The sequence below is a fragment of the Triturus cristatus genome, chromosome 9 (assembly GCF_964204655.1).
Source record: "Triturus cristatus chromosome 9, aTriCri1.1, whole genome shotgun sequence".
Lineage (NCBI taxonomy): Eukaryota > Metazoa > Chordata > Amphibia > Caudata > Salamandridae > Triturus > Triturus cristatus.
The window spans coordinates 699,690,253-699,717,278 of record NC_140592.1 but is presented as its reverse complement, the minus strand read 5'-3'; the positions used below and the strand labels follow the sequence as shown (position 1 = coordinate 699,717,278).

At 46.5% G+C, this 27,026-nt stretch overlaps 1 protein-coding gene across 8 annotated transcripts in view; it reads left to right on the top strand.

Annotated features, from left to right (window-relative positions):
* The window catches only part of EHBP1L1 (EH domain binding protein 1 like 1), a 262,674-nt gene that overhangs the window by 125,099 nt on the left and 110,549 nt on the right, over positions 1 to 27,026 (top strand). For 5 of the 8 annotated variants that reach the window (XM_085625832.1, XM_085625831.1, XM_085625828.1 and 2 more), the window contains 4 exons: positions 12,799 to 12,944; positions 17,930 to 17,965; positions 18,703 to 18,798; positions 20,176 to 20,659. In XM_085625832.1, coding sequence (XP_085481958.1) covers positions 12,799 to 12,944; positions 17,930 to 17,965; positions 18,703 to 18,798; positions 20,176 to 20,659 — 762 coding nt within the window. The remainder of the gene's footprint in view (positions 1 to 12,798; positions 12,945 to 17,929; positions 17,966 to 18,702; positions 18,799 to 20,175; positions 20,660 to 27,026) is intronic. The other 3 variants (XM_085625833.1, XM_085625829.1, XM_085625830.1) reach the window with 1 other exon arrangement.

The following is a 27,026-nucleotide window of genomic DNA, read 5'->3' as shown; positions in this document are numbered from 1 at the left end:
CATTCATCCAAATAGAACTACGATTTATCATTCTTTGTATGACTTAGATGTATGTATGTGGTATTTGTATAGCGGAAACCTAGTCCACAGTCGCGGTGTAGGGTAAAGGCAAGCATACAGTCATTGAGTGACAGGAGAGGTAACTGCGAACTGGGAGAAGAAGTGTACTGTTAACACGTGCTGTAGTGAACACGTTGTGATGTAGTGTTCTTTAAAGAGGTGTGTCTTCAACTCTTTCTTAATTGGATAAGCATTGAGGTGGTCTTTCTGGTTACGGGGATTCCGTTCCAGATACTGGGTGCACAGATTAAAACGATCTGCTGTCTTGCTTTTTCTGTTTTTTACACTTCTTAGTCTCCAGTCTTATGGTGCCCTGGTTGCTGGTGTGCTGAGATCTTCCAGAGAATGGGTGCTTGTCTGCAAGATCAAGTGGGTTGGAGGTCATGATGGTTTTGTAAATGATTCCGCTGGTTTTGAGGATAGTGTGTGCCGACAAAGGGAGCCAATAGAGCTCCATCAGGATCTGGCTTTACCCTTTTCTTTCTATCAGTTTTCAAGGGAATGTCCATACGAAATTGACCTTTAGTTGGTACAGTCGGCCAGCTGGGCTATATTTGTTCTGTTTTTACCATGTAGGATACCTCAAGTTCTTCTGGAGATGTGCATATAGTTGGGAAATTGTCCTTTTTTTTTTAATGAGTTTCATATAGCGCCATCTTGATCCGAAGGTGTCAGAGCGCTTTACACGAGCACCAGTTGCGTTACACAAGGACACATTCATTTTTGTTAGGCACGAGGAGATTAAGTGATTTGCCCAGAATCAAAGGATGTTGAGCGTTATTGCTGAGACTCGAACCCGGTTCCCCAGATTTGAGATCGACCGCCCTCGCCATTAGGCCACATCCTCTCCCCAAATGAGTCTCCCCAAATATGAGTCTATGTCACAATATTGTGTATTTTTTTTTATATTGACCTACCAAAATATTGTATCCACAATATTGACTGGCAGCCTATGATCAAGGTAAGTATCTATAGGAAAGTATAGATGTACTGTTCTAAGCTCCACATCTGTGCACCAAATGATATTTTGGTAGTCGTCCTTGTGGATACAATATTTTCGCAGATAAATGTAAAAGTCATGATATTGTGGTATTGCTCATTGTTGGTTATGTTCATAGCAGATATTGGGACTGTTGTTGATAGAGTTCCTTGAAAAACTGTGGCAGGCATGAGTCTGATGGTGAGGACCACTGACCTTCACCAGTTTGTAGAATTAGAAAAGTCATGGTTGCTAGAACTATGCAAGCATATTTATTTTTCTTTCTTTCTTTTTTCTTTCTTTCTTTCTTTCTTTCTTTCTTTCTTTCTTTCTTTCTTTCTTTCTTTCTTTCTTTCTTTCATTCCTTCTTTCTTTCTTTCATTCCTTCTTTCTTTCTTTCTTTCTCTTAAAAACATAAACCAAACAATGTGAAAATAATGAAATTCACATTTGAATCCATTAATTTGATAATAGTGGATAAAAACAGTAGGATGACACCATTCACAAGTAAACAATCGAAGTGCAAAAAATCAAATTGGGCATATTGCAAACTCTCCTTAAAGACTAAAAAGTGAGGTAAAACTAATAAAGTGCTGAGTGCAAGTGGTAAATAATATCTGAAAGAGACACGTTAGTGATAGATTCCTTACCTTAGAATATCCCCAGTAGTCAGACTGGATCCCGAAAGTTTTTTTGTCAGCAGTACCCCTGCGCGTCTGTAGGCGTCATCGTACGGCTCCGCGTACGTCGCTGGCGTCGTAGTCGCCGAGATGATGTCACTGGAGCTACTTAGACACGCCCACGCGCGCTGATGTCAGTTCTTTCTTTTTCCGTGCCAGCAAGCGCAGATCCGGAGAGAGCAGTACCCCCAGTCAATTTTTGACTGAGTTTTTGGGATTTGTCTCTGTTTTCAAGACGTAATTCATTGTACAGGTGCATAGTGATGCCCGGTTTTAAGTCCTGCGCGGCCTGTCCCTGCACAATGTCAGTGACATACCTGCCCCGTGAGTGTCTCTATTGTCTGGGGTGCGACCACGACTCAGAGTCATGCCCCCACTGCCGGGCCATGTCTCCGAAAACTTTGCGGGAGCAGTCCCGAAAGTGGCTGGAGGCCCGGGAGTTGGTTCCGCGCCGCTCAAGGTCCCGGTCGCGAGGGAGGTTGAGGGACCGGCCGCGGAGCCATCACCATCATTCAAAGTCTTCGCACTCAGAGTCAGGTAAGGCGAAACACAAGAAGTGGAAGAGGCGGTGGCGCGCTTTGCCTTCCCCTAGCCGATCGTGCGACACGGCTGAGGGTGCAGGTGGCATCGCCCCTGCGGCTCCGGCGGAGCCTATACAGTTGCCGATGGACTACCCGCACTTTCTGGGTCCATCGGCGACTCCGGCCCAGCTGCAGGAGTTCCTGTCAGCCATGGCACGTGTCTTCGGATCGTCCGGCCCCGTGGCCCCGGGTGGGGGTCCTCGTCCTTCAACGTCGCCGGCTCCGGCCCCGATGTCGATGACGCCGAGGGACCCCTGTGGATGCATGCCTGGATCCCCATCCATGCCAGTTGGCCTTGTACGACCTCCACCGGCATCGACGGTGCTGATACCGGTCGCGGCCCCGGCCGACGCCGTCACCGATTTCCTCCCTGGCGTGGAGCCGGTGCCGGAAGGTTGTCTACCAACGCCGATTCCGATGCCGTTTGGGAACATCTATCCCTATATCCATCTACGTCCATATGTTCCACCTGTTCAGCAGACTGTGGAGGACGGGAAGGACTGGGAGGGGTCTGAGGACCCTCTCGCAGCTCAATGCGAGTTAGACCCGGACTGGGATGAGGATCCGGGGGATGCAGGTGACCAGTATTATGCTCCGGAACCTGGCACACTGTCTCCTTCTACCGTGGCTACGGAGGAGGGTGGTTCATATTCTATGGTGTAGGGCAGCCGAGGCTCTCCACCGCGAGCTCCCTACTGTGGCCATCAGGACTAACCTCCTGACAGAAGTTCTTCAGCCAGCTTCTGCTTCTATGGAGCCGCTGCTGCTTTTTAACGATGCACTCTCAGACGTTCTTTTGGGCACCTGGGCCAGGCCCAACACAGGGGCTCCTGTGGACAAGAACGTGGCCCGACGCCATCGCCCGGCCCCGGGCGACCCTGTTTTCCTCTCCCAACACCCCACCCCGAGAGCTTGGTTGTCCAAGCCTCTGCTTCCCCAAGCGCGTTCCCTTCCGCACCTCCGGATAGGGAAACCAAGAAACTGGAGCAGTTTGAGAAGAAAAGTTTTTCTTCTTCCAGTTCAGGCCGGTGGTCTTTGAACACCGCATGTCTCTTGGGCCGTTATTCCCATTTTGTGTGGGATACAGTTGCGCAAGTGCTGCCTCAGTGTCCGGTGGAGGCTCGGACGATCCTCTTCCAAGCTATTGCTGAGGGGAGAGACGCAGCCAAGTTCACCATCCGTTGTGGTCTTGACACGGCTGACTCGCTGGGCAGGGCGATTTCAACGACAGTTGCCGCGTCACGCCTGGCTGAGGATGACTAGCTTTTCTGGGGATGTCCAGAACATGTTGATGGACATGCCCTTTGATGGCACTCGCCTGTTCGGCGATGAAGCAGATTGCGCGTTGGAACGTTTTAAGGACTCACGGGCTATGGTCAAGTCCTTAGTCCTTTCGGTTACACGCACTCCTTCCGCTTATGCTTTTCGCTCCTTTCATGGTGAAGGAAGGGGCGCCCAAGTACGTTCGTTTCAAAGCCACAGGCCTGCGCAGCAACTTTCTCAGCGCAGCCGCGGACATGGGACCCGTAGAGGCGGGTCACGGGGCCAGCGTGCAGGTCAGTCCACCACCCCCCTACTTCCCCTGCCTCCAAACCTTCCTAGTCCGGTGTTTCAGGCCCACCAGACACCAGTGGGTGGCAGGATTCGCCATCACGTTCACCACTGGCGCACCATCACATCGGACAGGTGGGTTCTGCAAATTGTCCGAAGGGGTTACTCCCTCCCTTTCGAGACAACCCCCTCAGCCATGCCACCACAGTATCACCGCATGTCGGGGATCACTTGGAACTTCTCCAGCAGGAAGTTGGCCTCTTGGCCAAGGGGGCCATCGAGCGCGTTCCGGTGCCAGAAGTAGGTCATGGTTGTTACTCCCACTATTTCTTGGTTCCAAAGAAGGACAAGGGCCTGCGTCCCATCTTAGACCTTCAGAACGTCAATCACTTCCTCCGGAAGGAGAAGTTCAAGATGCTCACAGTTGCTAGGGTCTTGTCTGCCCTCGACCCGCAAGACTGGATGGTAGCGTTGGACCTGCAGGACGCGTATTTTCAAATCCCCGTCCTGCCAGCCCAACGGCGTTACCTCCGATTCACTGTAGGCCAGGAGCATTTTCAGTTCACCATGTTCCCCTTTTGCCTTACCAGCGCCCGTCGGGTGTTCACCAAAGTGATGGCGGTGGTCGCAGCTCTTCTGCGCAGATCAGGGGTTTCAGTCTTCCCCTATCTCGACGACTGGTTGTTGAAGGCGAGCTCGCCACAAACAGTCCTCTCCCACCTCCAGACTACAGGTGACCTCCTGCATTTGCTGGGGTTCTCCATCAACATGCCGAAGTTGCACCTGAATCCCTCTCAGAAGCTCCTCTTCATCGGAGCGGTTCTGGACACGGTGCAGTTTCGGGTTTATCCTCCCGAGCAGCGAGTCCGGGACATTCGGGCTATGATTCCGATCTTTCAGCCCTTGTCCTGGTTTTCGGTCAGGATGACCTTGAGGCTGCTGGGCCTCATGGCCTCCTGCATCCTGCTGACCAATCATGCCAGGTGGCATATGCGGGCTCTGCAGAGGGACCTGAAGTTCCAGTGGGCGCAGCATCAGGGGAACCTGTCCGACTACGTCCAGATCTCGGAGAACACTGCACGACAACTGCAGTGGTGGCTCACGAATCAGCATTGGGTCAGCGGCAGATCCCTCTCCCTTCCCCAACTGGAGCACACAGTGGTGACGGATGCGTCTCTCCTGGGATGGGGCCGCCACATGGGAGAGGCAAAGATCAGAAACCTCTGGTCTCGGTGGAGTCCCGGCTCCATATCAACCTTCTGGAGCTTTGGTCGATTCTTCTTGCACTGAAGGCATTCCTTCCCTCTGTCAAGGGGAAGGTGGTGCAGGTGTTCACAGAGAACACCACCGCCATGTGGCACTGCAACAAACAGGGCGGGGTGGGGTTGTGGACTCTGTGTCAAGAGGCTCTGCGCCTCTGGACATGGCTGGAACGTCAAGGCATTTGCTTGACGGTTCAACACCTGGCAGATTCTTTGAATGCCAGGGCGGACGAACTCAGCCGCAGGTGCTTGATGGATCACGAATGGTATCTTCACTCGGAAGTGGCTCAAGGTCTCTTTCAACAGTGGGGAGAGCCTTTGTTAGATCTATTCGCCACCGAGGAGAACGCGCAATATCATCACTTCTGTGCGTTGGAATTTCCAAGGCGGCACTCGGCGATGCTTTTTGTCGCGAGTTGAGTCGCAGACTGTTGTACACTTTTCTGCCTATACCACTTCTACCCAGAGTGCTGAAGAAGTTAAGGTGCGACCGGGCCCAAGTCATTCTTGTGGCCCCGGACTGGGCTCGAAGAGTTTGGTATCCCGAACTACTCAGTATGAGCATGGATCTCCCGATCCGACTGCCTCTTCGGGAGGATCTTCTGTCGCAGCAGCAGGGGACGGTCCTCCACCCGAACCTGTCCAGCCTCCACCTACATGCGTGCAGATTGAGCGGCGACAGTTGATTCCATTTGACTTACCTCCTGAAGTCTGTGATGTCATTCTGGCACGCTGGCGTCCCTCCACTAAATCGGTATACGCCTGCAGGTGGAACAAATTTGCGGCATGAAGCACAGCAAAGGGCGTGGATCCCCTTTCTGTCCCTCTTTCAGAGGTCCTTTTGTCCTTCTTTCTTTGGCCCGGCAGGGCTCTGCTCTGGGCACTATCAAGGGCTACCTTTCTGCAATCTCGGCCTTTCTCAGGCTTCCTGATCAGCTCTTTGTTGGCTACGTAGGCGCCAAGAAAGGCCGGGCTGTACACAAGAGGACCATCTCCCGCTGGGTCGTCTTGTGTATTAAAGCCTAGTATTCTCTGGCTAAAAAGGAACCTCCAGTGGGGTTGCGCACCCATTCTACCAGGACGACAGCAGCTACTACTGCATTGGAATGTGGTGTCCCCCTGCAAGACATCAGTAAGGCAGCCATGTGGGCCTCGTTGCACACCTTTACTAATCATTATTGCCTTGACAGTCAAGTCCGGAGAGACGGCTTCTTTGGCCGTTCTGTTCTCTGTAACTTTCTGGTGTGATCTTAGTTTGCAGACCCAGGTTGGTATTGCTGGGGTATCTATTCTAAGGTAAGGAATCTATCACTAACGTGTCTCTTTCAGATGCACAAGTTACTTACTTGTGTAACAATATATCTGTAAGAGACATTAGTTAGTGATAGATTCCTTACCGCCCCACCCATCCTCCCTGTTCTGCGAACTGATTTCTAGGGTTAAGGTCATCCCTTTCAGGGCACTAGTTTCAATGCACCAGTGGTCAGTATCTTGCATGGCTCTGCGTTCCTGGCGCGGATAGTCGTGTACAGAACTGACGTCAGCACGCGTGGGCGCGTCTAAGTTGGTCCAGCGGCGTCACCGCGACGACTACGACGCCAGCGACGTACGCGGAGCCGTACGATGACGCCTACCGACGCGCAGGGGTACTGCTGACGAAAAATCTTTCTGGATCCTTTCTGACGCCTGGGGATATTCTAAGGTAAGGAATCTATCACTAACTAATGTCTCTTACAGATATATTGTTACACAAGTAAGTAACTTGTGCATCAGTGCTCTTTTGAGCATCAGGGGTACTACAGACACACTCAGACACAATCGTGCTTTGCCCTTACTTCAACAACTACACTGGCTACCCATCAAGCAGAGGGCCAAATTCAAAGGCCTCTGCATTACACACAAAGCCCTGTTTGGGCAAGCCCCCAAATATATCAAGGAACGCCTGACAACCTACACCCCCTGTCGTACTCTTAGGTCTTCCACGGAGGGCCTTTTAAAATGTCCACGCTTCCATTACTCCACGAAAGGGGGCCGAGCCTTTTCCACTCTCATGCCTCAAATCTGGAACAAACTGCCAAGCGAATTGCGCTCTGAAAGCGGTCTCCTAGCCTCCAGGAGGAAACTAAAAACTCTCTTATTCACGGAAGCTTGGGCTTAAATGCCTACTCGTGATACTCTCGCCCCCTGGTATTTCCGTAGTTCTGTTCGCAGCGCTTAGAGGCCTGATGGTATTAAGCGCTATACAAATTCAAAATAACATAACATAACAAGGGGGCAGATATTCAAATACTTGTCAAAAATATAGTGAGTACAGCTCTTTTCCCAAACAGTCCCCAAGAGCCCTTGCTTGAGTACCATGGATGTTAGTTTGTTAACTCAACAGAGAGTCTAGTAGCAAGTTACAAGAGGAACCCGTTTGCGAACTTTTAAAGACAGCACTGATGGAGCAACGATGGTCATTGAGCCGTTGAGCTTCTCAGATGATTGAAAGTAACTCACAAAGGCAATGTATGCGACCTAAATACGTTCGCCGGGTGATGGATATGCACTGCTTACAAACAGCACTGTCTTAAATGTGCCAAGGACATAAACCTTGGGTACATACATAAGGATAAAAACACTGGGGAGAGTCAAAATAGTTAAAAGTAGATGAATACCATCGACATAAAAGTGCGTAAGACATACTATGATTGATGCAATACAGTTACGGTGACGCCAGTGAGCGCAGGTAAAATACGCTATGTGAGAAATTGTAGGTTGATTAAAGTGCATTTTTAACTTTGAAAATCGTGTCGTTAAAAAGTGATATGGCAACAGTGAACTACTAACAATTATGGCTCTCTTAGAAAAAGGTCACGTGGCTTTCCATGCTGCATAAATGTAATATGCCACTGTGTTAAAAATACAGTCAATATCATCTCCGTGATTTTGCAATTTGCCCAAGTTGACTTTTTGCCTTTTGATTCTTACTTGTGAATTGTGTCAACCTACTGTTTTTATCAATTGTTGTCGTATTAATGCACTAAAACGTGAATTTCATTATTTGCACATTGTATAGCTCGTGTTTATAAGCTGACACAATAAATAAATAAATACTATGCAATTGGAATTTGATCTTACATTTGCGTGATCTCTGTTGCCTCCGAGTCAGATGGAGAGCCCATTGTTTTGTGGGTAAAAAAGTGATCTGCCATTGAGTTGTGAAATGTTGTGTTTGAGGAGTCATTACTGAGGTACATTCAGGGTTGAGGAGCTCTTCTTGAGCGTTCTTAAGAGGGACACTTATCATTTGAGACGATGCTTGACTAATGAGTTTGTTTACTTCTTTGATTGTAGATTTATAGATCTCTTGAGTTTCCGGGGTGAATTTTATCAATCGGGTTCAAGATGAGGTCCAATCATGTGATATTAACAATAGGGTTCTTTATTTGGTCCATTCATGTTGGTGAAGGTACAGTTTGTTCTATCTTTCTTATGTTATTCACTGAAGAACAGCATTTTCTGTCTTTGTTTTGCTTTCGAGTCGATGGAACTTACGAACGGTGTCAGCTTGTCAGAAATTTTTAGATATTTGCTATTTGTTCCTGGTTTGAGCGCTCAGTCATATGAGACACAATTCCTGCTGTTGAGTTTGTTCTAGTGACTGTGTGCTGCAGAGAATGGTATTTGGGTGATAGCATGTTTTGTTGGGAAGACATGGTTGAAAGAGTTGAGATGTTGATCACTGCAAGAGATAAGTTCACCTGTTTTATCATTGGCATATTCAGGAGGGCTGTAAATGATGTCAGTTGTATGGCCTACTGGGAGTGCGTGTGTAGGCCTAGGCAGTGCTTTAAATGGGCCGGTACTGTCCGGGACGGAATACCGGAACTTTTTTATTTTGAGTGGGAGAGTACCGGCCCTTCTCAAGAGAAATGCAGAACTTTTAATTGGAGAGTACCGGCACTTCTCAAGATAAATGCACTACTTTTAATTGGAGAGTACCGGCACTTCTCAAGTGAAATTCAATACTTTTAATTGGAGAGTACAGGCCCTTCTCAAGAGAAATGCAATACTTTTAATTGGAGAGTACCGGCACTTCTCAAGTGAAATGTAGTACTTTTAGTTAGAGAGTACCGGCACTTTTCAAGAGAAATGTAGTACTTTTAATTTTGGAGAGTACCGGCACTTCTCAAGAGAAATGCAGTACTTTTAATTGCAGAGTACCGGCACTTCTCAAGAGAAATGCAGTACTTTTAATTGGAGAGTACTGGCACTTCTCAAGAAAAATGTAATACTTTTAATTGGTGAGTACAGGCACTTCTCAAGAGAAATGCAATACTTTTAATTGGAGAGTACCGGCACTTCTCAAGAGAAATGCAATACTTTTAATTGGAGAGTACCTGCACTTCTCAAGTGAAATGCAATACTTTTAATTGGAATGTACCAGCACTTCTCAGAAACAAGCAGGTACTCTTACCTGCACTTCTATTTTTCCATTTCAAGCGCTAGGCCTAGGGACATGTTAACAGATTGTGAACTCCCAGACTTGGTATGATGCTACTTATTTGAGCCATTGTTGGTCTGTCTAACCGAACATTCATGTTGCTATACATGCACCTGTTAGTATGTTTGGTTGATACTTCGGGTTTAGCTGCGGGTAGGGTCTCTATAATGTTGCACTGCTTGGCAGAGTTAAGTATATTATTAGGAACACACTAGAAAAAGCATTTGCAATGCAATAGGTCTTGCATTATTAAAGTTTGAGATATTGTCATTGCTAATAATAATGCCAACAGCACCCATCTCATCTTGCTCCAGCCTTGTCCCTGACAGTTCCTTTCGGTCTGACTCGCCAGTTTAATGTAGTTTTAGGCCTTCATTATCACAAGGCGGCGATGTTTTAACACCCCTTTAACGCCCTTCCTTGCCCTCTCTTTAGCCCCCCTTCCTTGTCCTCCCTTCACCCTCTGACCCTGCTGGTACACATCAACAAAACCATTATCTGTGTGAGGTAGCGAAGCTATCGGTGATTTAGGGACCCCCTGCTGCAATTCACTACTATCAGCAAGGGCGCCAAATTTCTCTCCGCCCACGCCCAGGGCGCTATCTTAGCAAAGGTTGGCTCTGATGTCTTCAGTGACAGGGTCTCCACACAAAAAATAAAGTGATCACGTTTGTTTGCACGGCTTTCTCTCATCAAAAAAGTAGAGCAATTCTTGCTTCCGAAAATGTTGCATCCAACAAAAGCGTTACATTGTGTTAAATGTTTCCATAGCTAGTGCCCCTGTGAAGCGGAGACCTTTACTTAAACATGTTGAGTCATTTACAGAAAACACACTGGAGATGAGTAGGTTGATCGGTGGGCGGGAAACCCTATGTCATCTGGGGCACACCCTCGCCTCAGAATGCGGACATCCGCGAAGGGACTTTGCAAGAACTTCAGCAATGAATAATGTATATAAAGCGAGTTCAGTGCCGCACTGACGGCCCGCTGCTCCCTGCTGAGTGGGGGAGGGGAGCCACAGCTGATCAAAACACATTCCAAAGAGTCCCTTTTCGGCCGCAGGTTTTTCGCTTGCCCAGCCAAGCGCGACAGGACATTGTCTCGGGACCTCTCATGCAGTGGACATGCTGGGGTTAGACGGTAAAACCCGTTTCCACAGCACACTGGGCGCACAAGCCCCAACGACTGAGTTACAGGTTCAAATCGCAAATATCGGCCAATCAGACTTGCACATTCATTCCAAGGCTGGTGACGGGTACACCCACTAAATAATGGAGAAAAAAACGTTATACCGTAGCCAAGTGTTTTGCTGATCCCTGCGGATGTTAGAGGCCGAAAAGAACATGAGCGCCACCACACCGAACGAGAGGCCTCACCCTTCCTTCTCTGTCCCCCTTTCCTGCTCGATCCCCAAAACAAAGGGAATGGCCAGGGCTCCCGATGAAGATTTGAATCTAAAGTATTTTAATCCCCATGTAGGGGTGTTCGGGGTAAGGTGATTTTCAGAGAGGAGCTAAGTAGTTCTCATTCTCAATGGGCGTATGTTTGAGGGAATAACATAATATTTTAGAATCACAGTGCTTTTAGATTTGGTACATTCCATGGCTTCTTTGTGGCCAATATCGGAATAATAATTTATAGTTCTAATTATTGCATATGCGATAAACTATGAAAATGCAGCATAAGGCAATTTAAAAAAAAAAAAAAAACACATGGTAAACTTAAAAGTAAACCAGTGGTGCGCGCGCACCACAGAGGAGCGGTGCGGGAATCAAAACCAGTGGTGCGCGTGCACCACAGAGGAGTGGGGGCGAGGGAGCGCAGCATCGAGGCGAACACGCGCTGCTGCACGTAATAGACACCGATGGGAATGGGCGGAGCAAAGCCTGGACATGCGCCCGCCTTTGCCCAATTGCGTGCCTTATTCTTTTTTTTAAAACACGCTAAAGCCAATTGCAGCCGGCGAAAACAAACCCACACACACGAGCGTGTGGTTAGCTTTCAGAAACCCCTTACATGAGGTCTCGTACTGTGCGAGCAGTGCTACGCACTGCAACGCTAGGCGCAAGACCTAAAAAGCAGGGGCAGGTGTCCCTCTTACTAGCAATGATTTACAGACGCAAGTAAACATTTGCCCTTTCTCCCCTTTGCAAAATTGGGAATGACTTCTTTATGTCCAAGCCATGTTTCGAAAACGAAAAGCATATCTGTTCCTTGTTTTCAACACATGGATGAAACAAAAACACTACTGAGCAAACACTGCTTAAAATCTAATGTAATCTAATGTAAACTATGACAAAATAGTATTGGTGACCTGAATCGCTTTCAGGTTTTTTTCCGTTCGCTGGAGTGCCTTGTGGTACAAGTCACCAAAACTCTAAGCACTTCAGTAATATGAATATTATTGTAGTGCTCTGTGTGGGCTCGCCCAGGGGCATAGCTTCAGGAGGGTGTTACCCTCCCCCCCCCCTCCCCTAATAAATGCAATCTGTAGTAAACAGTTCGGTACAGGTGCTTTAAATAGGGTATGGTGAGGTATTTGTCGGAATTCACTTGGGATGTTTACACACACATGCAAACAAGAACGCACACACACCCCACACTCTTGTGTCTGTTTTAAAGGTCTTTAAAAATGTGTTATTTTACAACATATGGAGTTATAATATATAACCTCACGTTTGTCAAGAATTCTGAAGCCCTCCCACCCCCCTCCCTCCTCAATTTTACTGACCGAGGTACGCCACTGGGCCCGCCCCTTGTTTCTGTCTTTCAAATGTTGAGAACCGAGAGCTGTGAAGCATAGTGAGACAAAATATGACAACGATTAAAGGGTTTGGTGTAGAATTCGAGTCTTTATTTATTTTTTAGTATTATTAACTCGATTTGATATAGCGCTCGAATTTTACAATGTTCGAGTTAAATAACTAGACGATATTTCTGCCACAAAAAAGGTCACCGTGCCTGTTAGCTACAATGTGCTCGACTCTATCTCTGTAACTCAAAATCCAAACTGTAATTTGTGTGCGTCCGTAGTTGTGTTTTCTACCGATCATATTCTCGTTCGTATCTTCTGGCTGCTGTCACGCATGAGGCGGGAGTTATGAGTGTCTATGTTTAAAGGGGGTCCTTGGCCCAGGAATGTGGCAGGTTTTTGTATGGCGCTTGGCGGTGCCCCTGACAGTGCCCGTCTTTGGTGCAGGGATGAAGACATGCAGAGCCTGGCCAGCCTGATGAGCGTGAAGCCCGCGGACATCGGCAATCTGGATGACTTTGCAGACAGCGACGACGAGGATGATAAGCAGTCTCGCCAGGATGACCGTTCGTCCCCCGGAGCAGCACCCGTAGGTGGGGACCCAGCTCGCGCCCGCTAACACCTGCCTTTGTGGCGTTCTTTCTGCTTGGCTGCACCATGTTACGCGCACACTGATGACGCATCTCCAGTGGGCCTGCTAATGCTCACCCTCATATGTTCTGGAGTAGCGTGCTACTCGCCGAAAAAGTGCTCCAAGTCCTCATCAGGGAGAGCAAGCACCATATAAATGCAAACCTTTTCCCGCTTCTATCCCTCCGCTATCCTTCTCAAGCCAAATAACTGACTAACATATCCATCATTCAAATTACTTTCATATTTCACTATAATAATTCACCAATAATCCTTTATGGGCATCCGGAGTAGCATGCTACTCGCCGAAAGAACACTTTAACACCCCATCAGGGGTAGCAAGCGCTATAGAAATGCAAACCTTTTTCCTCTCTTATATCTCTTTATTATCCTTCTTAATCCAAATAACTAACATATCCACCATTCAAATTACTTCCATATTTCTCTATACTAATTCACCACTAATCCTTTATGGGTTCCGGACTAGCGTGCTACTCACCGAAAGAGCACTTTAACACCCCATCGGGGGTAGCAAGTGCTATAGAAATGCAAATAAATGACTAACATATCCATCACTCAAAATACTTTCGTTTTTCACTATACTAATTCACCACTAATCGTTTATTGATCCCGGAGTAGCATGCTACGCACTCACACCCCATCAGGGGTAGCAAGTGCTATAGAAATGTAAACCTTTTACCTCTTCTATCCCTCTACTATCCTTCTCAATCCAAATAACTGACTAACCTATCCACCCCTCAAATTACTTTTGTTTTTCACTATACTAATTCACCACTAATCGTTTATTGAACCTGGAGTAGCGTGCTACTCACTCGCCGAAAAAGCACTTTGACGCCTCGTCAGAGATAGTAAGCGCTTTATAAATTGAATTACAATAGGTTTGACAGTGGGGACTAATGCAAGGTTAATACTTATTAGCTCCCTGTTCATAGATAATGCGCAAGTTCCAATCATTCCTGCTTCTGTCCGCACAGGAGAAGGGTTATATTTCTCAAATTTTATTTCCTGCGACCGCACCCCTCTCACAACCCCTTCTTAAATTGCATTTCACCTCTCATGCATTTACCCCTCCGCCATATTATAGCAACAATAATGACCCTTACCTGGCATTTTATACTGCACTTCTACTGTGCCTTAACACTGTAAATAAGAACTAATGTTACCCAATTGAATGGTACACATTTCACCGACCTCCGAAAGATGAGCTGACCCTTGTTTGGATTCCAACTCATTACCTGCGGGTAACCGCATATGTCAGCAAGGAGCATTTAACTGACAGAGCAGTCCAATCCTGGGTACCATCTGCTTGTCCCCCTCCTGTATATTTATGCGATCATGGATGCCCTCTCATGTGTACAGCGCCCTGTGCCTTGTAGGAAGGTTGGTGCTTAATTGTAAATCACATACATACTTATTTTCAGGGTGCCACTCCCAGCCAAGACTTAGTTCCAGGTTTGTAAGCATTTGTGGCTAAAGTCAGAAACGTGAGACATTGGCCATCCTCTGGTTTTATAGCGACACCAAGTGGCGGCAAAGGGTATGTGCCTGATTTATAGGAAATCACAAAATCCGGCTAATCCTACTGTACTCACCTCAGCTGCATCTCAGAGGCTGCGGCATCTAAACAGCACTCGGAGCTGCCGTCAGCTCAGGCTACTGTAATAAGAGTTTTTGATTATTCGATCCCGAGGGGTTGTTTTACTTCTGCCGGATCTCATCCCTCCGAAGTCAGAGTAGAAACCGAATTTGACACACCCAAACCCATATTCCATGGCCAGTGCTATTCCTAAACCTAACCATCACGCGACATCATAAAATCAGCCCTTCCAGTTCGAACTAGCAGCTGGCATTGTATAAGAGTGTTTCCTTTCCGAACAACAGGTACCAAGGGGTTCAGCGTTCCAGTTCCAGGCTGCGGATGTCCATATAAGAGCAATATTTCTGGCGGAAGGTGTTAATGTAACATCAGTATCCTAGACCCAGGCAGAAATTGTTAATTTAAGAGCAGGACATAGACCCGGAAAGCACAGTATCTTGGACCTGTGCCGAAGATGTCAATGTAAGAGGAGTATCCTAGACCCAGAAAACACCAGTATTCTAGACCCAGAAAACACCAGTATCCCAGGCCCAGAAAACACCAGTATCATAGACCCAGAAAGCACCAGTGTCCCAGGCCCAGAAAACACCAGTATCATAGACCCAGAAAACACCAGTAGCATAGACCCAGAAAGCACCAGTATCATAGACCCAGAAAACACCAGTATCCCAGGCCCAGAAAACACCAGTATCATAGACCCAGAAAGCACCAGTATCATAGACCCAGAAAACACCAGTATCCCAGGCCCAGAAAACACCAGTATCACAGGCCCAGAAAAAAACTAGTATCCTAGACCCAGAAAACACCAGTATCCTAGACCCAGAAAATACCAGTATCCTAGATCCATAAAACACCAGTATCCTAGGCCTGGGCAGAGAGTGTCAATGTAAGAGCCTGACATAGACCCAGAAAACACAGTATCCTAGACCTGTGTCGAAGGTGTAAATGTAGGAGGAGTATCCTAGACTCAGAAAAAACTGTATCCTAGACCCAGAAAACACCAGTAACCCAGGCCCAGAAAACACCAGTATCATAGACCCAGAAAACACCAGTATTACAGGCCCAGAAAAAACTAGTATCCTAGACCCAGAAAACACCAGTATCCTAGACCCAGAAAACACCAGTATCCTAGGCCTGGGCAGAGAGTTTTAATGTAAGAGCCAGACATAGACCCAGAAAACACAGTATCTTAGACCTATGTCGAAGGTGTAAATGTAAGAGGAGTATCCTAGACTCAGAAAAAGCAGTATCCTAGACCCAGAAAACACCAGAATCCTATATCCAAAAACACCAGTCAGTATCCTAGACCCTGAAAACACCCAGTATCCTAGACCCAGAAAACACCAGTATCCTAGACCCTGAAAACACCAGTATCCCAGGCCCAGAAAACGCCAGTATCCCAGGCCCAGAAAACACCAGTATCCTAGGCCCAGAAACCACCAGTATCCTAGGCCCAGAAACCACCAGTCTCCTATGCCCAGAAGACACCAGTATCTTAGGCCCGGGCAGAAGGTGTCAATGTAGGGGAGTATCCTAGATCTGAGAAGATGGTGTCAATTTATAAGCAGGACATAGCCCTAGAAAACACAGTATCCTGGACGTGTGTCGAAGGTGTAAGTGTAAGAGGAATATCCTAGACCCAGAAAACACCAGCATTCTAGACCCAGAAAACACTAGTATCCTAGACCCAGAAAGCACCAGTATCACACACCCAGAAAACCCCGGTATCATAGACCCAGAAAACACCAGTATCCTAGACCTTGAAAACACCGGTATCCCAGGCCCAGAAAACACCAGTATCCCAGGCCCAGAAAAAACGAGTATCCCGGACCCAAAAAACACCGGTATCCTAGACCCAGAAAACAAAAGTATCCTAGATCAGGGCAGAAGGTGTCAATGTAAGAGCAACATTCTAACCCAAACAGTTCTCACCGAAAGAGCAGAATAGCACACCCAGGCAGCAGGTGGTACCATAAGATTATATTCCAGATCTGGGAAGGAAGTTTCAATGGAGAAGAGCATCCTACACCCTGGCGGTAGGTGTCAAACTGAAAGAGCAGTATCAGTCTCAGGCAGCAGTTACCCATGCAGCAGCAGCCTTCGAGGCCTCCAGCAGTATTTGTCATTGTAAGAACATTTCTTGCTCGCCCAAACTCCCCTCCCCATCAAGGAGAGCCTTTGTATTGCCTTGCCTTACTTATGTAATAACACTTCTCTTTTGTTTTTGCTTTCCTATTTCTGACCTGATTTCTGGCTTGAATGTGCATGGATTTCAGTAGTGTTCAGCACAAAACCTTGTGCATTTGGTTACAGAGTGTGTGATATTCAAATAGCTCATAACATTTGAAGGTGTCATTGTGGGGTGTGTTGTGTACAGCTGTGCCACGGCTGCCCCCTTCCCACTGGAGTGTCCCGGGGCACAAAGCAGGAATAGTCACATTCAGTTGCCATTTAAGGTTTCCGTCCCTCTTAAAAGCAAACTGAATTGTATATGTTTTGGTTGTGCACTATTTCCTCTTGAGGTGAAGTATGTAATATAAATGTACTTTAATGGGTGGATGTATAATCTGTCCTTTTTTGACGAGGGTGTAATATTCTCTATTGGGATTGTTGAGTTATTTGTCTGCTTTGTGCAGGGTGCATAACATGTTTCCTATAAATTGAGCATGTTATATAGTGTCCTTTGTATAGGAGTGTAATCATTTCCTTTTGCAGTCTCTCTGATTTGGTCTCCTTGCCCAGATCTAATGATTTCCCTCTGGATGGGACTGTAATATGTTTCCCTTTGGATGGGTGTGTACTATTTTCTCGTGAGGCTGTTTGTGCAATTCTTTCCCTTTAGATCACAAACTTGGTATTTCCACTTTTGGCAGATGTGCATTATTTTCCCTTGGAATGATGGGTAATACTTTTCAAGTTGACACGGTGCCTATAATATGTCCCACTGACACCCAGGGTCTGGTATTTCCGTACTGGAAGGCGTAATATGTCTCTATTAGAGCATGTGTGTGATATTTTTAACTTAGAGTGTTTATGCAACAATTTTCCTTTGCACGAGTTTGTATTGTGTTTTGTCCTCAGACTGGGTGCAAAAGTATTTTATTCCCCTTGCACGCCACCTTTGTCTATCAGATTGGGTTTGTAAAACGGTCCTTTAAAACAGGTGTGTCATATTTCCCTCTGGGCAGGTGTAGTATTCCCCATTTCTTTGAGTTTATGCCGTTTTCCTGGGAGAATTGACTGTGTGTTGAATTTTACAACATACATGTGTCTGTGCTTTTCTGTTACTCTTGCTTTCCTTTCTTTTTTCCTTCTCTTCTTCTTCCTTAGGTTTTGTTAAAAGCGTCTTGTCAGAATACTTTACAGGTAGGCAGCCTCTCTGACTTGTACGTCACTGCGATCAACTTTCTAATTTCATTTCTCAGATTTTTGTATCATTGGCCTCTCTGATTCCTGTGTCTCTTTGAATTACTCTAATATGTGCAATTAATTCATCGGTGTCTCTCTGATCATTATGTCTCTCTGATTCGCGTGTTTTGATCATTGTCTTTCTTATACTGTTTTGTATGTAGTTCCAGTTATATGTCTGTGATCTGTCTCAATGCATCCCTCTAAAAGATGTTAGTCTAATTAGTTTTTCTCCTCTGCCTTCTTCCAAGGACCCCCTATGTTTATGTCGCATTCCCCTTCGATTATTTGACGCTATGTTACTCGTCTGCTGCGTCTTACAACCTCCTTGTCTCTTGCAACCACACTCTTTTTTACTCGCTCCTCTTTAAAGTTAAGCTTCACACACAATGAGTTTTCACCCTGCAACCCTGAGCCTCATCTACATCTTTCCTTACTGTTCCAGCCCTCTCTCCCCTTATACACAGTTTATATTTCGATTAGAGAAGTGACCATATACTGTGTCTTCTCCCTCTAGATCTAATTGTCTCTCACAATTCTCCTCTGCCCCACAAACTGCCATCCTCCTGCTTCCGTTTTTTTTCTTTCAAACCCTTGCCCTCAGCTCCTTTATTTCTGTGCCCTCCATGTGTCTCAGTGAGATCAGTAACTATATACCTTTTCGCCCCCCGTGGTTCTTTTCCCTGGTTTCACAGACACCAGCAGAGAGCTGAACACACTGACTGAGGAAGAGGAAGATCCTGCTCAGCCGGGGAGTAGTAAGGCAGCCCGCGGGGCTCCCCAGAACACAGGTGAGACCCCTCATGCCTTCACGGTCTCTCAGAGATACCTTTAAACCATTGTCATGTCTGTGGCGCGAGTGCTTGAGGAGACGCGCAAAGAAGAACCTCTGTTTTAGTTTGAGCTGTCACACTCATTCTGTGGCATACAAATTGGCATACTAATGTTCCTGCACAAGACACACCAGTCATGCCAGAAGTGAATTCTGCACTGTACATTGTGCAAGTTTGCACTGGCATAGCAAGTTACAATGGCACTAATCCCATTTAAGACAATGGGCACCTTCTCCTCTGGTTGCATAGTAAAACAAGCGGTGGCAAAGCCAATAGGTCTCACCTTTTGGGTCCTATTGGCTTTGTCAGTGGTTTTTAGCGAAACAGTACAGCATCCCTAATGTTAATGCAGCATAGCTAAAGAGAAAAAAAGGAGCTGTGACACAGCTGCTGCGGCAGTATCATTTTGTAGGCGAGTGCATTCATCAGCACACGTGCACATGCCTACAAAATGGCACTGGCACTTTTTTCCTTCTTATTTACCAAGATAGATTGGTAAATAATCAATAAAATAAAAGTGTAGAACAAAAGCATTTTTTTTAAAGCAGGTGGGGAAGCCACACAGAGGTTGGGGGCTGAAGCACATGCCTACAAAATGATGCTGGCACTTTTTTCTTTGTATTTACCGATCCAAGATGGACTGGTAAATAAAACAAAAAGTAACACAAATGCATTTTTTTCCTTCCAAGACTAGGTGGGGGAAGCAATTTAGAGGGTAGGGGTAGGACAAGCCCACAGGCGAGAGAAAGGATCATGGAGTGCAGGGCGGGAGCGAGTAAAGAGCAGCTTGAGGGACAACAGATGGGTGAGAGAGATCAACGAAGAACAGAGCACAGAGGCGAGAGAGAGCAGCATGAGGGCAGCTGGGGGAGAGAAGCGCACAATGGAGACAGCTGGAAAGACATGGACTCTCATGGAGTTCTTAAGTAAAAAGAAAAAAGTAGTTCAATAGAAATGAACAATGGAGTTAAACAAGTAAACAAGGCTATGCTCCACCAGAGGGACAGACACAAGATGGACAAGGTAAGCTATCAAATTAAAATCCAGCAAAAGAGTGACAATAATGCCAACCAATTGTAAGAGAAAATTGGTCTTTAAACCCGCTGTAAGATCTGGTAAGCTGACAACTAGTCTTTTGCAACCAAATAGCTACTCTGTCTAGAATTGAAGACCCACCCTACAAAGAGCACATCTCAGGGCAGTTGATGAAGTCTGTGCCTGAAGCAGCCCAATGATAGATGCACCCCTTCATTTATCATTCAGCACTCTTGCCCCCATGCCTGAGCTGTCTACCTAGCACCATGGGCTAGCTTAAGTTTCCCATCTCTGTCTCAGGTGGCACCACCCAGATCCTGAAATCAACAGCAAGCAGTCAGCCTCAGCAGGGGCGGGAGAGGCCAGCCCTGCCATCTCAGCCACCCCCTCAAGTCCGTCATGCCTTACGCCCCCCATCGGAGACTCCTGCGAATGCCAAGGGAGCACCTGAACCTCAGTCTGAACATGAGCTGACTAGTGGGAGCGCCTTGATAAACAGAGTAAGTTGCACGGAGGAGCTGCCTGCCTCTGAGGGTGTTGAGCTTAACAAACCTGCTGTGTTGAAGCGCCGTTCCCGGGAGTCTCGTTCAGAGACACCAGTAGACCCAAAGACCTCTGCACCGCCAGTGATGTCAACGGTTGGAGCCAATGCAGCAAAGGTAGAACATCAGCAAGAAGCAGATATCCCAGGGTGCCAGATGGACACAGTGGAGTCAGACATCTTGCAAGAAGATCCACAGCGAAGGGCGGCACCCGGGGGACAGGCAGCAGAAGCAGAGAACAGGTGGGTGTTTTGTTTCCAAACCTTCTTTCAAGTTGATTAACAGTGCCAGGGCACTGGCCAGAAGCCTGTCAAATGTAGCAGAAGTCTAATAATTTGTTTGTCAGTTTATTCTTCTGTATACTATATAGCTTTTAGTTAAGCATAGCAGATCATTATATCTCTCTGAATGCATCACAGAGGCAAAATAGTGTCAGACTTGGAAACAAGCTGGGCTAGAACGGCAAGGTTCTTAATGGCGACCTTCATTTAAAAGATAAATAATGCAGTCTTATTGGAATGATCTACTTTCCATTTTTGTAAAAGCTCTGGCATGAAGTCAAGACAGTAACAAATGCTTTCAATATTTCAGTTAGTAATGGAATACCTTTATTTTTACAAAAAGTGTGTTTTCTCTGCTTTACACTGCTCTGTTTAGATTGTCTTTGGGCGCCATCTTGAAAGTAACCAGTCTAGTTCTTTGTAGCTGCTAACTAGTTGCCCTAAAAATGTGCAGGGAGGCACGTTTGTGCAGTTAACTCTGGGGACAAAGTTTGTTTGATGCTCTAAGGCACTAAATCATTGTTATTTTTGCACCAGGTTATTTTTTAACTGTGTGTTTTAAAAAGTTTGTTTCCTTTGCTTTACCTTGCTCCGTTTAGATTGTGTTTGACCGCTATTTAGAAAGTTAGCAGGTTAGTTCTTTGTGACTGCTAACTAGAAGCCTTATAAATGTACAGGGCACAATCGGGGAGGGGAGTTAGCTTGCTGCTCTGAGGCACTAAATCATCACTATTTTTGCATCTGCCTATTTTTTTAACTGGCTGTTTAATTTATTTTTTCATCTTTACCTTGCTTTTTTTTAGATCGGGGGTCTTCAAACGGGTGACCTCAATTGATCGGGGGGGGGGGGGATGCACCAGGCTCTGGCCAAAAGAAGCATTGTTTTGATAACAGTGCTTTGTTTTAAGATGAAAAAAATGAGCGGCACCAAGCGGCCCCGTAATGGGCCATCACTAACATCTTTTGCTATTTATATCCTGGCTGAGAGAAGGTGTCAAAAGGGGAGGGACTCCAAATATTCTTCAAATCCCGCCCACCCCCACTTCTAATAATCACACTGTGGATGCTTGTACGTGTTAGTAAGGCCTTCCTGACCAGAATAGTATGTTTGGCAAACATGTCTTTGATTGCATTTTTAAAACAGTAACAGAACGAAACTGCAGTGTTTAAATATGAATAGACATATTCAAACAATGACAATTTAATAAAATAATTGTGAAAAACTCTTGAGGGTGGCCAATGATTTTTTTTCCCTACTGGGGGATGGGGGGTGGCATCAAAAAGTTTGAAGATCACTGGTTCAGATTGATTTTGGCTGCCATCTTGAAAGTTAGCAGTCTAGTTGATCCGCACCACCAAAAGGACATCATTTAAAGAACGTCTAGACAACAACACCCACAACAGCAAGGAACTCTTCAACATCGTCAAAGAGCTCTCCACCCCCAGTGCCAGCAACAACGACATCACACCATCACAAGAACTCTGCGACTCCCTCGCCACGTTCTTCCACCGAAAGATCGCAGATATACACGACAGCTTCGGACCCCAGACTCCGGCTCCAGTCACCGAACCAGTGACCCCCAACACCACCCTCAGCGCCTGGACCCCCATCAGCACTGAAGACACCACCAACGTCATGAACCCCATCCACTCCGGCTCCCCCACTGACCCATGCCCCCACCATATCTTCAACAAAGCCGACACCATCATCGCACCCCATCTCCGGAACGTCATAAACATCTCCTTCGCGTCAGCCACCTTCCCCAAGAGCTGGAAACATGCAGAAATCAACGCCCTGCTGAAGAAACCCACAGCGGACCCCAAAGACCTCAAGAACTTCCGCCCCATCTCTCTTCTTCCCTTCCCGGCTAAAGTCATTGAGAAGACCGTCAATAAACAGCTGACTGCTTTACTCGAGGCAAACAACTTGCTCGACCCATCCCAGTCCGGATTTCGAGCCAACCACAGCACCGAGACCGCACTCATCGCAGCCACCGATGACATCAGGACCCTGATGGACAACGGAGAAACAACCGCCCTCATCCTCCTGGACCTCTCAGCAGCTTTTGATACAGTATGCCATCGCACCCTAATAACCCGCCTCTTCAACATTGTGATCCAAGGAAATGCCATGGACTGGATCACCTCGTTCCTCTCCGACAGAACCCAGAGAGTCCGCCTCCCTCCCTTCCGCTCAGCGGCCTCCGAGATCATCTGCGGCGTACCCCAAGGCTCCTCGCTCAGCCCAACCCTCTTCAATATCTACATGAGCCCCCTTGCTGCCATCGCACGCAAACACAACATCAACATCATCTCCTACGCCGACGACACCCAGCTGATACTCTCCCTCACCAAAGACCCAGCCACCGCTAAAACCAACCTCCAGAAAGGAATGAAAGAAGTCGCAGAATGGATGAAGCTCAGTCGCCTGAAACTGAACTCAGACAAGACGGAGATCCTCATCCTCAGGCAATCCCCATCCGCCTGGGACGACTCCTGGTGGCCCACAGCACTGGGCTCCGCACTGACACCCTCGGACCACGCACGCAACCTGGGATTCATCCTGGACTCCTCCCTCATGATGACCAAGCAAGTCAACGCTGTCTCGTCCTCTTGCTTCAATACCCTGCGCATGCTCCGGAAAATCTTCAGGTGGATCCCCACCGAAACCAGAAAGACCGTCACCCAGGCCCTCGTCACCAGCCGAATGGACTACGGAAACGCCCTATACGCAGGAACCACCGCCAAACTTCAGAAACGACTATAACGCATACAGAACGCCTCCGCACGACTCATCCTCGACATCCCTCGCCACAGCCACATATCCGCCCACCTGAGAAACCTGCACTGGCTCCCCGTCAACAAGAGGATCATGTTCAGGCGCCTCACCCACACACACAAAGAGCTCCACGACATGGGCCCCAAATACCTCAACAACCAACTCTCGTTCTACACTCCCACCCGCCAGCTCCGCTCCGCCAGCCTCGCCCTCGCCACCGTCCCACAAATTCGCAGAACAACCACCGGAGGAAGATGTTTCTCCTACCTGGCAGCCAAAACATGGAACTCCCTCCCCGCACACCTACGACTGACCCAGGACCATCTCACCTTCAGGAAACACCTCAAGACCTGGCTTTTCGAGCAGTAGCAGGACCCCCCCCCCCCCCCCCCCCCCCCCCTTCAGCATCTTGGGACCCTCACGGGTGAGTAGCGCGCTCTATAAATGTGTTTGATTGATAGTTCTTTGTGCCTGCTAACTAGAAGCCCAATACATGTACAGGGCAGCAAGTATTAGGACGTGGCGCTGGACAATTTAAAACAAGTCGGTCCTCCCCTTGATCGAAAGGCAGCTGAGACCTTGTGGAGAGCAGGCTTACCTAAAAACCCTCCCTCTGTGGAGTGTTCCCCTGTCCCCGCCCCACCTAGTTCTCCTCCTCTGTTTGCCTACCCTAACAATTCCCTTCAATCCCTACACATGACAATACCGGGTCCTTGAGTAAACATAGCACTAAAATCTATAACTTGCTGGAAAACAACTAGATATACTCGGTCTTATAGAAACTTGGCAGAAATTTTGAAGGCGCTATCTTCTCAAAATCTAATTTTAAACTCCAGTAGAGGCTCTCACAAGTGGAGGCTCACAAAGGGCCCGCTGTGCCCTTAACTCATCTGTTGTGACCTGTTCTACTGTCTCTCAAGCTGACATTTAGACAGTAAAAAGTAATTTTTTCTCTTTAGTCTAGTGTGCATGGTCGTATGTGGGCCACCGCATTACATGCCCAATTTTACTAACTCCTTCTTTGAATTAATATGCAGCACTGGATCTCATATAACCATCGGTTGGTGGCTGGGGATTATAAATTCCAAGGACAAAGAGTTCTTTGACCTCATATCTTCTTTATCTTTCCGCAGCAGGCCCAATTACCCACCTATTGTAAGGAGCATTTTTCGGATTTGGTATGGTCACACAGCACACATATCACGAAGATGTAGGTTCTCCCTTGCAAATGGTCAGATCATCACCTCGTTATATTTGAAGCATTTCTAAGAAGCGGCTGTGCATTGAGTAATCCATGCCTTAGTTCCTTCCGCTACAGGAACAGGGTAAATCTCCAGGAAATAGCTAATACCATTCACAAAACCAGCCCAGTCCCCACCCATATGTTGGACAGACTTTAGTGTTTTTTACCTGGCTGCAGCATGCCAGTCATGCACATGTTCCAGAGCGAACTTGAATGATGTGGCCTCCTTCTAAGCACTCTCCGTGGTTTAACTATGAATTGAAAGTGGCAAAGCTCAGGCTTTGCTAACTTGAAAGGCAGTGACGTAAGAGCTATGGCACTTTAGAAAGAGAACATTTTAGTGAGGGCTTGAGGAAGTATAAAAGCTTGCTCCTCACTACCAAATCCTCATTTTATTCTAACCGTATTAACTTAGCTGCTAATAAAGAAAAGGAAACCTTTAAGATATCTACCAGTAGAGACGAAGTGGACCTCAATGTGCGGGAAGGATGATGTAATTTTAATTTATCCCTAAAATATAATAGGCCCGTATTGGAAATAGCTTAATGGACAAAACAAAGGGCTAAAATTGAGAACACTTTTTAAACGTCAGCCAGTGGAGGTACCAAGATGTGGGGGGATGGATACCAAGGGAGGTAGGCTAGGGGTCTGGCTAGCTGTGGAATTCTGGACACTCTGGAGCCTGTGTGTTTGGTAATTGAGGAGGCCCAGCTAAATAGCTTTACCATAACTAAAGCATGATGTGGTGAGTGCGTGGATTGTGGTTTTTTGTATGGATGCTGGAAGCAGAGGAAAGGTTTTTCTGAGCATTCGAAAAAAGATTAAACACGTGACGGAGACCTGGACTGATGTATTTGGCATGGGACAGTTCACAATTGGGGCTCCCTGTCTTCCGTTTTTACTGATTTTTGCAGATCATCTCTATCATTAAAAGCTTTATTTGATACAAAATTAACCAGAAAAGCAAATAACATTTAAACAAAATACAATTTCATATCATAAGTGATAAAAAAGTCCCACAAAATAAAGTCAGATTAAGCAAGCACTCAAATCCCGTTATCATTAATTCATATACTAATTTACTATTTGGACAAGAGTAAAATACTGTTCTGAATTATTAAAATCTGATCATTTAAAAACCCAAAAATTAAGATGACATAAAGAGCAACCGAGGGCAAGACATATTTCCTTGCCCACCATCTTTCTAGCTTTCACCACAGCAGGAAGATAACTGTAGACCATAAAACAAATTTGATCAGTTAGCAGCAGTTGAAGATGAAACAATCCTGATTTCCACTGTTTAAAATTAAGGGACTTTAATAGAGGTATTAAAAACTGTGGTCCATCGTCACAATATAAACTACAAAAAAACAACTTATCAAGTTGCGATTGGGGAGTAATCTATTCACATGGACAAGGTACCAAGTTCTTCACAATATACTCATTTGTAGGCTATACCTGCAAAAATTGGGCCAGACCAAGCCTAAACCTTATCAAAAGGTATCTGTGATGTCTAGGTACCCTTAATAAGCATGACTCAACGTTAGGAGTGGTACATAATGGGAGAAAAAATGTCACTAAACCCTTTTTTGCTTCGACCTCCATTCTCTTTAACTCAAAGTGGTTAAAAGTTTCCCGTCTAATAGTTATTTTGTCATGTGGCATAATAGTCTCAGGGTTAGTAAAAAGTTCAAATCTTTTGATATCCAATAAGATGTTTTTAACATACATAGACATTTGTACATCCCTGCAAGCCCCAAACAATCAGACAACAGTGACTATTCAATGCAGCTTCTGGTCTGGCCCAGACTGAGAGCCAGAGTACTACTGGAGCAAGACCCACTCTGTTCACCAAATACTGGAGGCCCACCTCTTCATGAGCTATGCACTCAGAAACACTGCTAGGCAATGGCAGCAATTTGTTTCAGAAATGTATTCTCACTGGTCTGCTAATGCGGAGAGCCTATATGCCCCCACAAGCCAGCACCATATGTACGATGGAAATTGGTCTAGTATTAGAGACGGTAATAGCAGCGTCAAGGGCCATAGAGTCCAGTTTAGATGCAAATCTAAAGAAAGATGCCATTGCCTGTTTAAATTGGGTACTTCTCATAGAGTTTAGGTAGCCCCATGTTAAGTTTCTGTCAAAAAGTAACCCAGGTAGGTGAAAGTGGATACACACTTAAGTGTGAGTATCACCTACAGAAAAAGAAGCTATCCTACTTTTTGGGCACCTGCATATCATGGAATAAGACTTAGATGTATTTGTAGAGAGGACTAACTCAGTCATAAAATGTAAAAACATG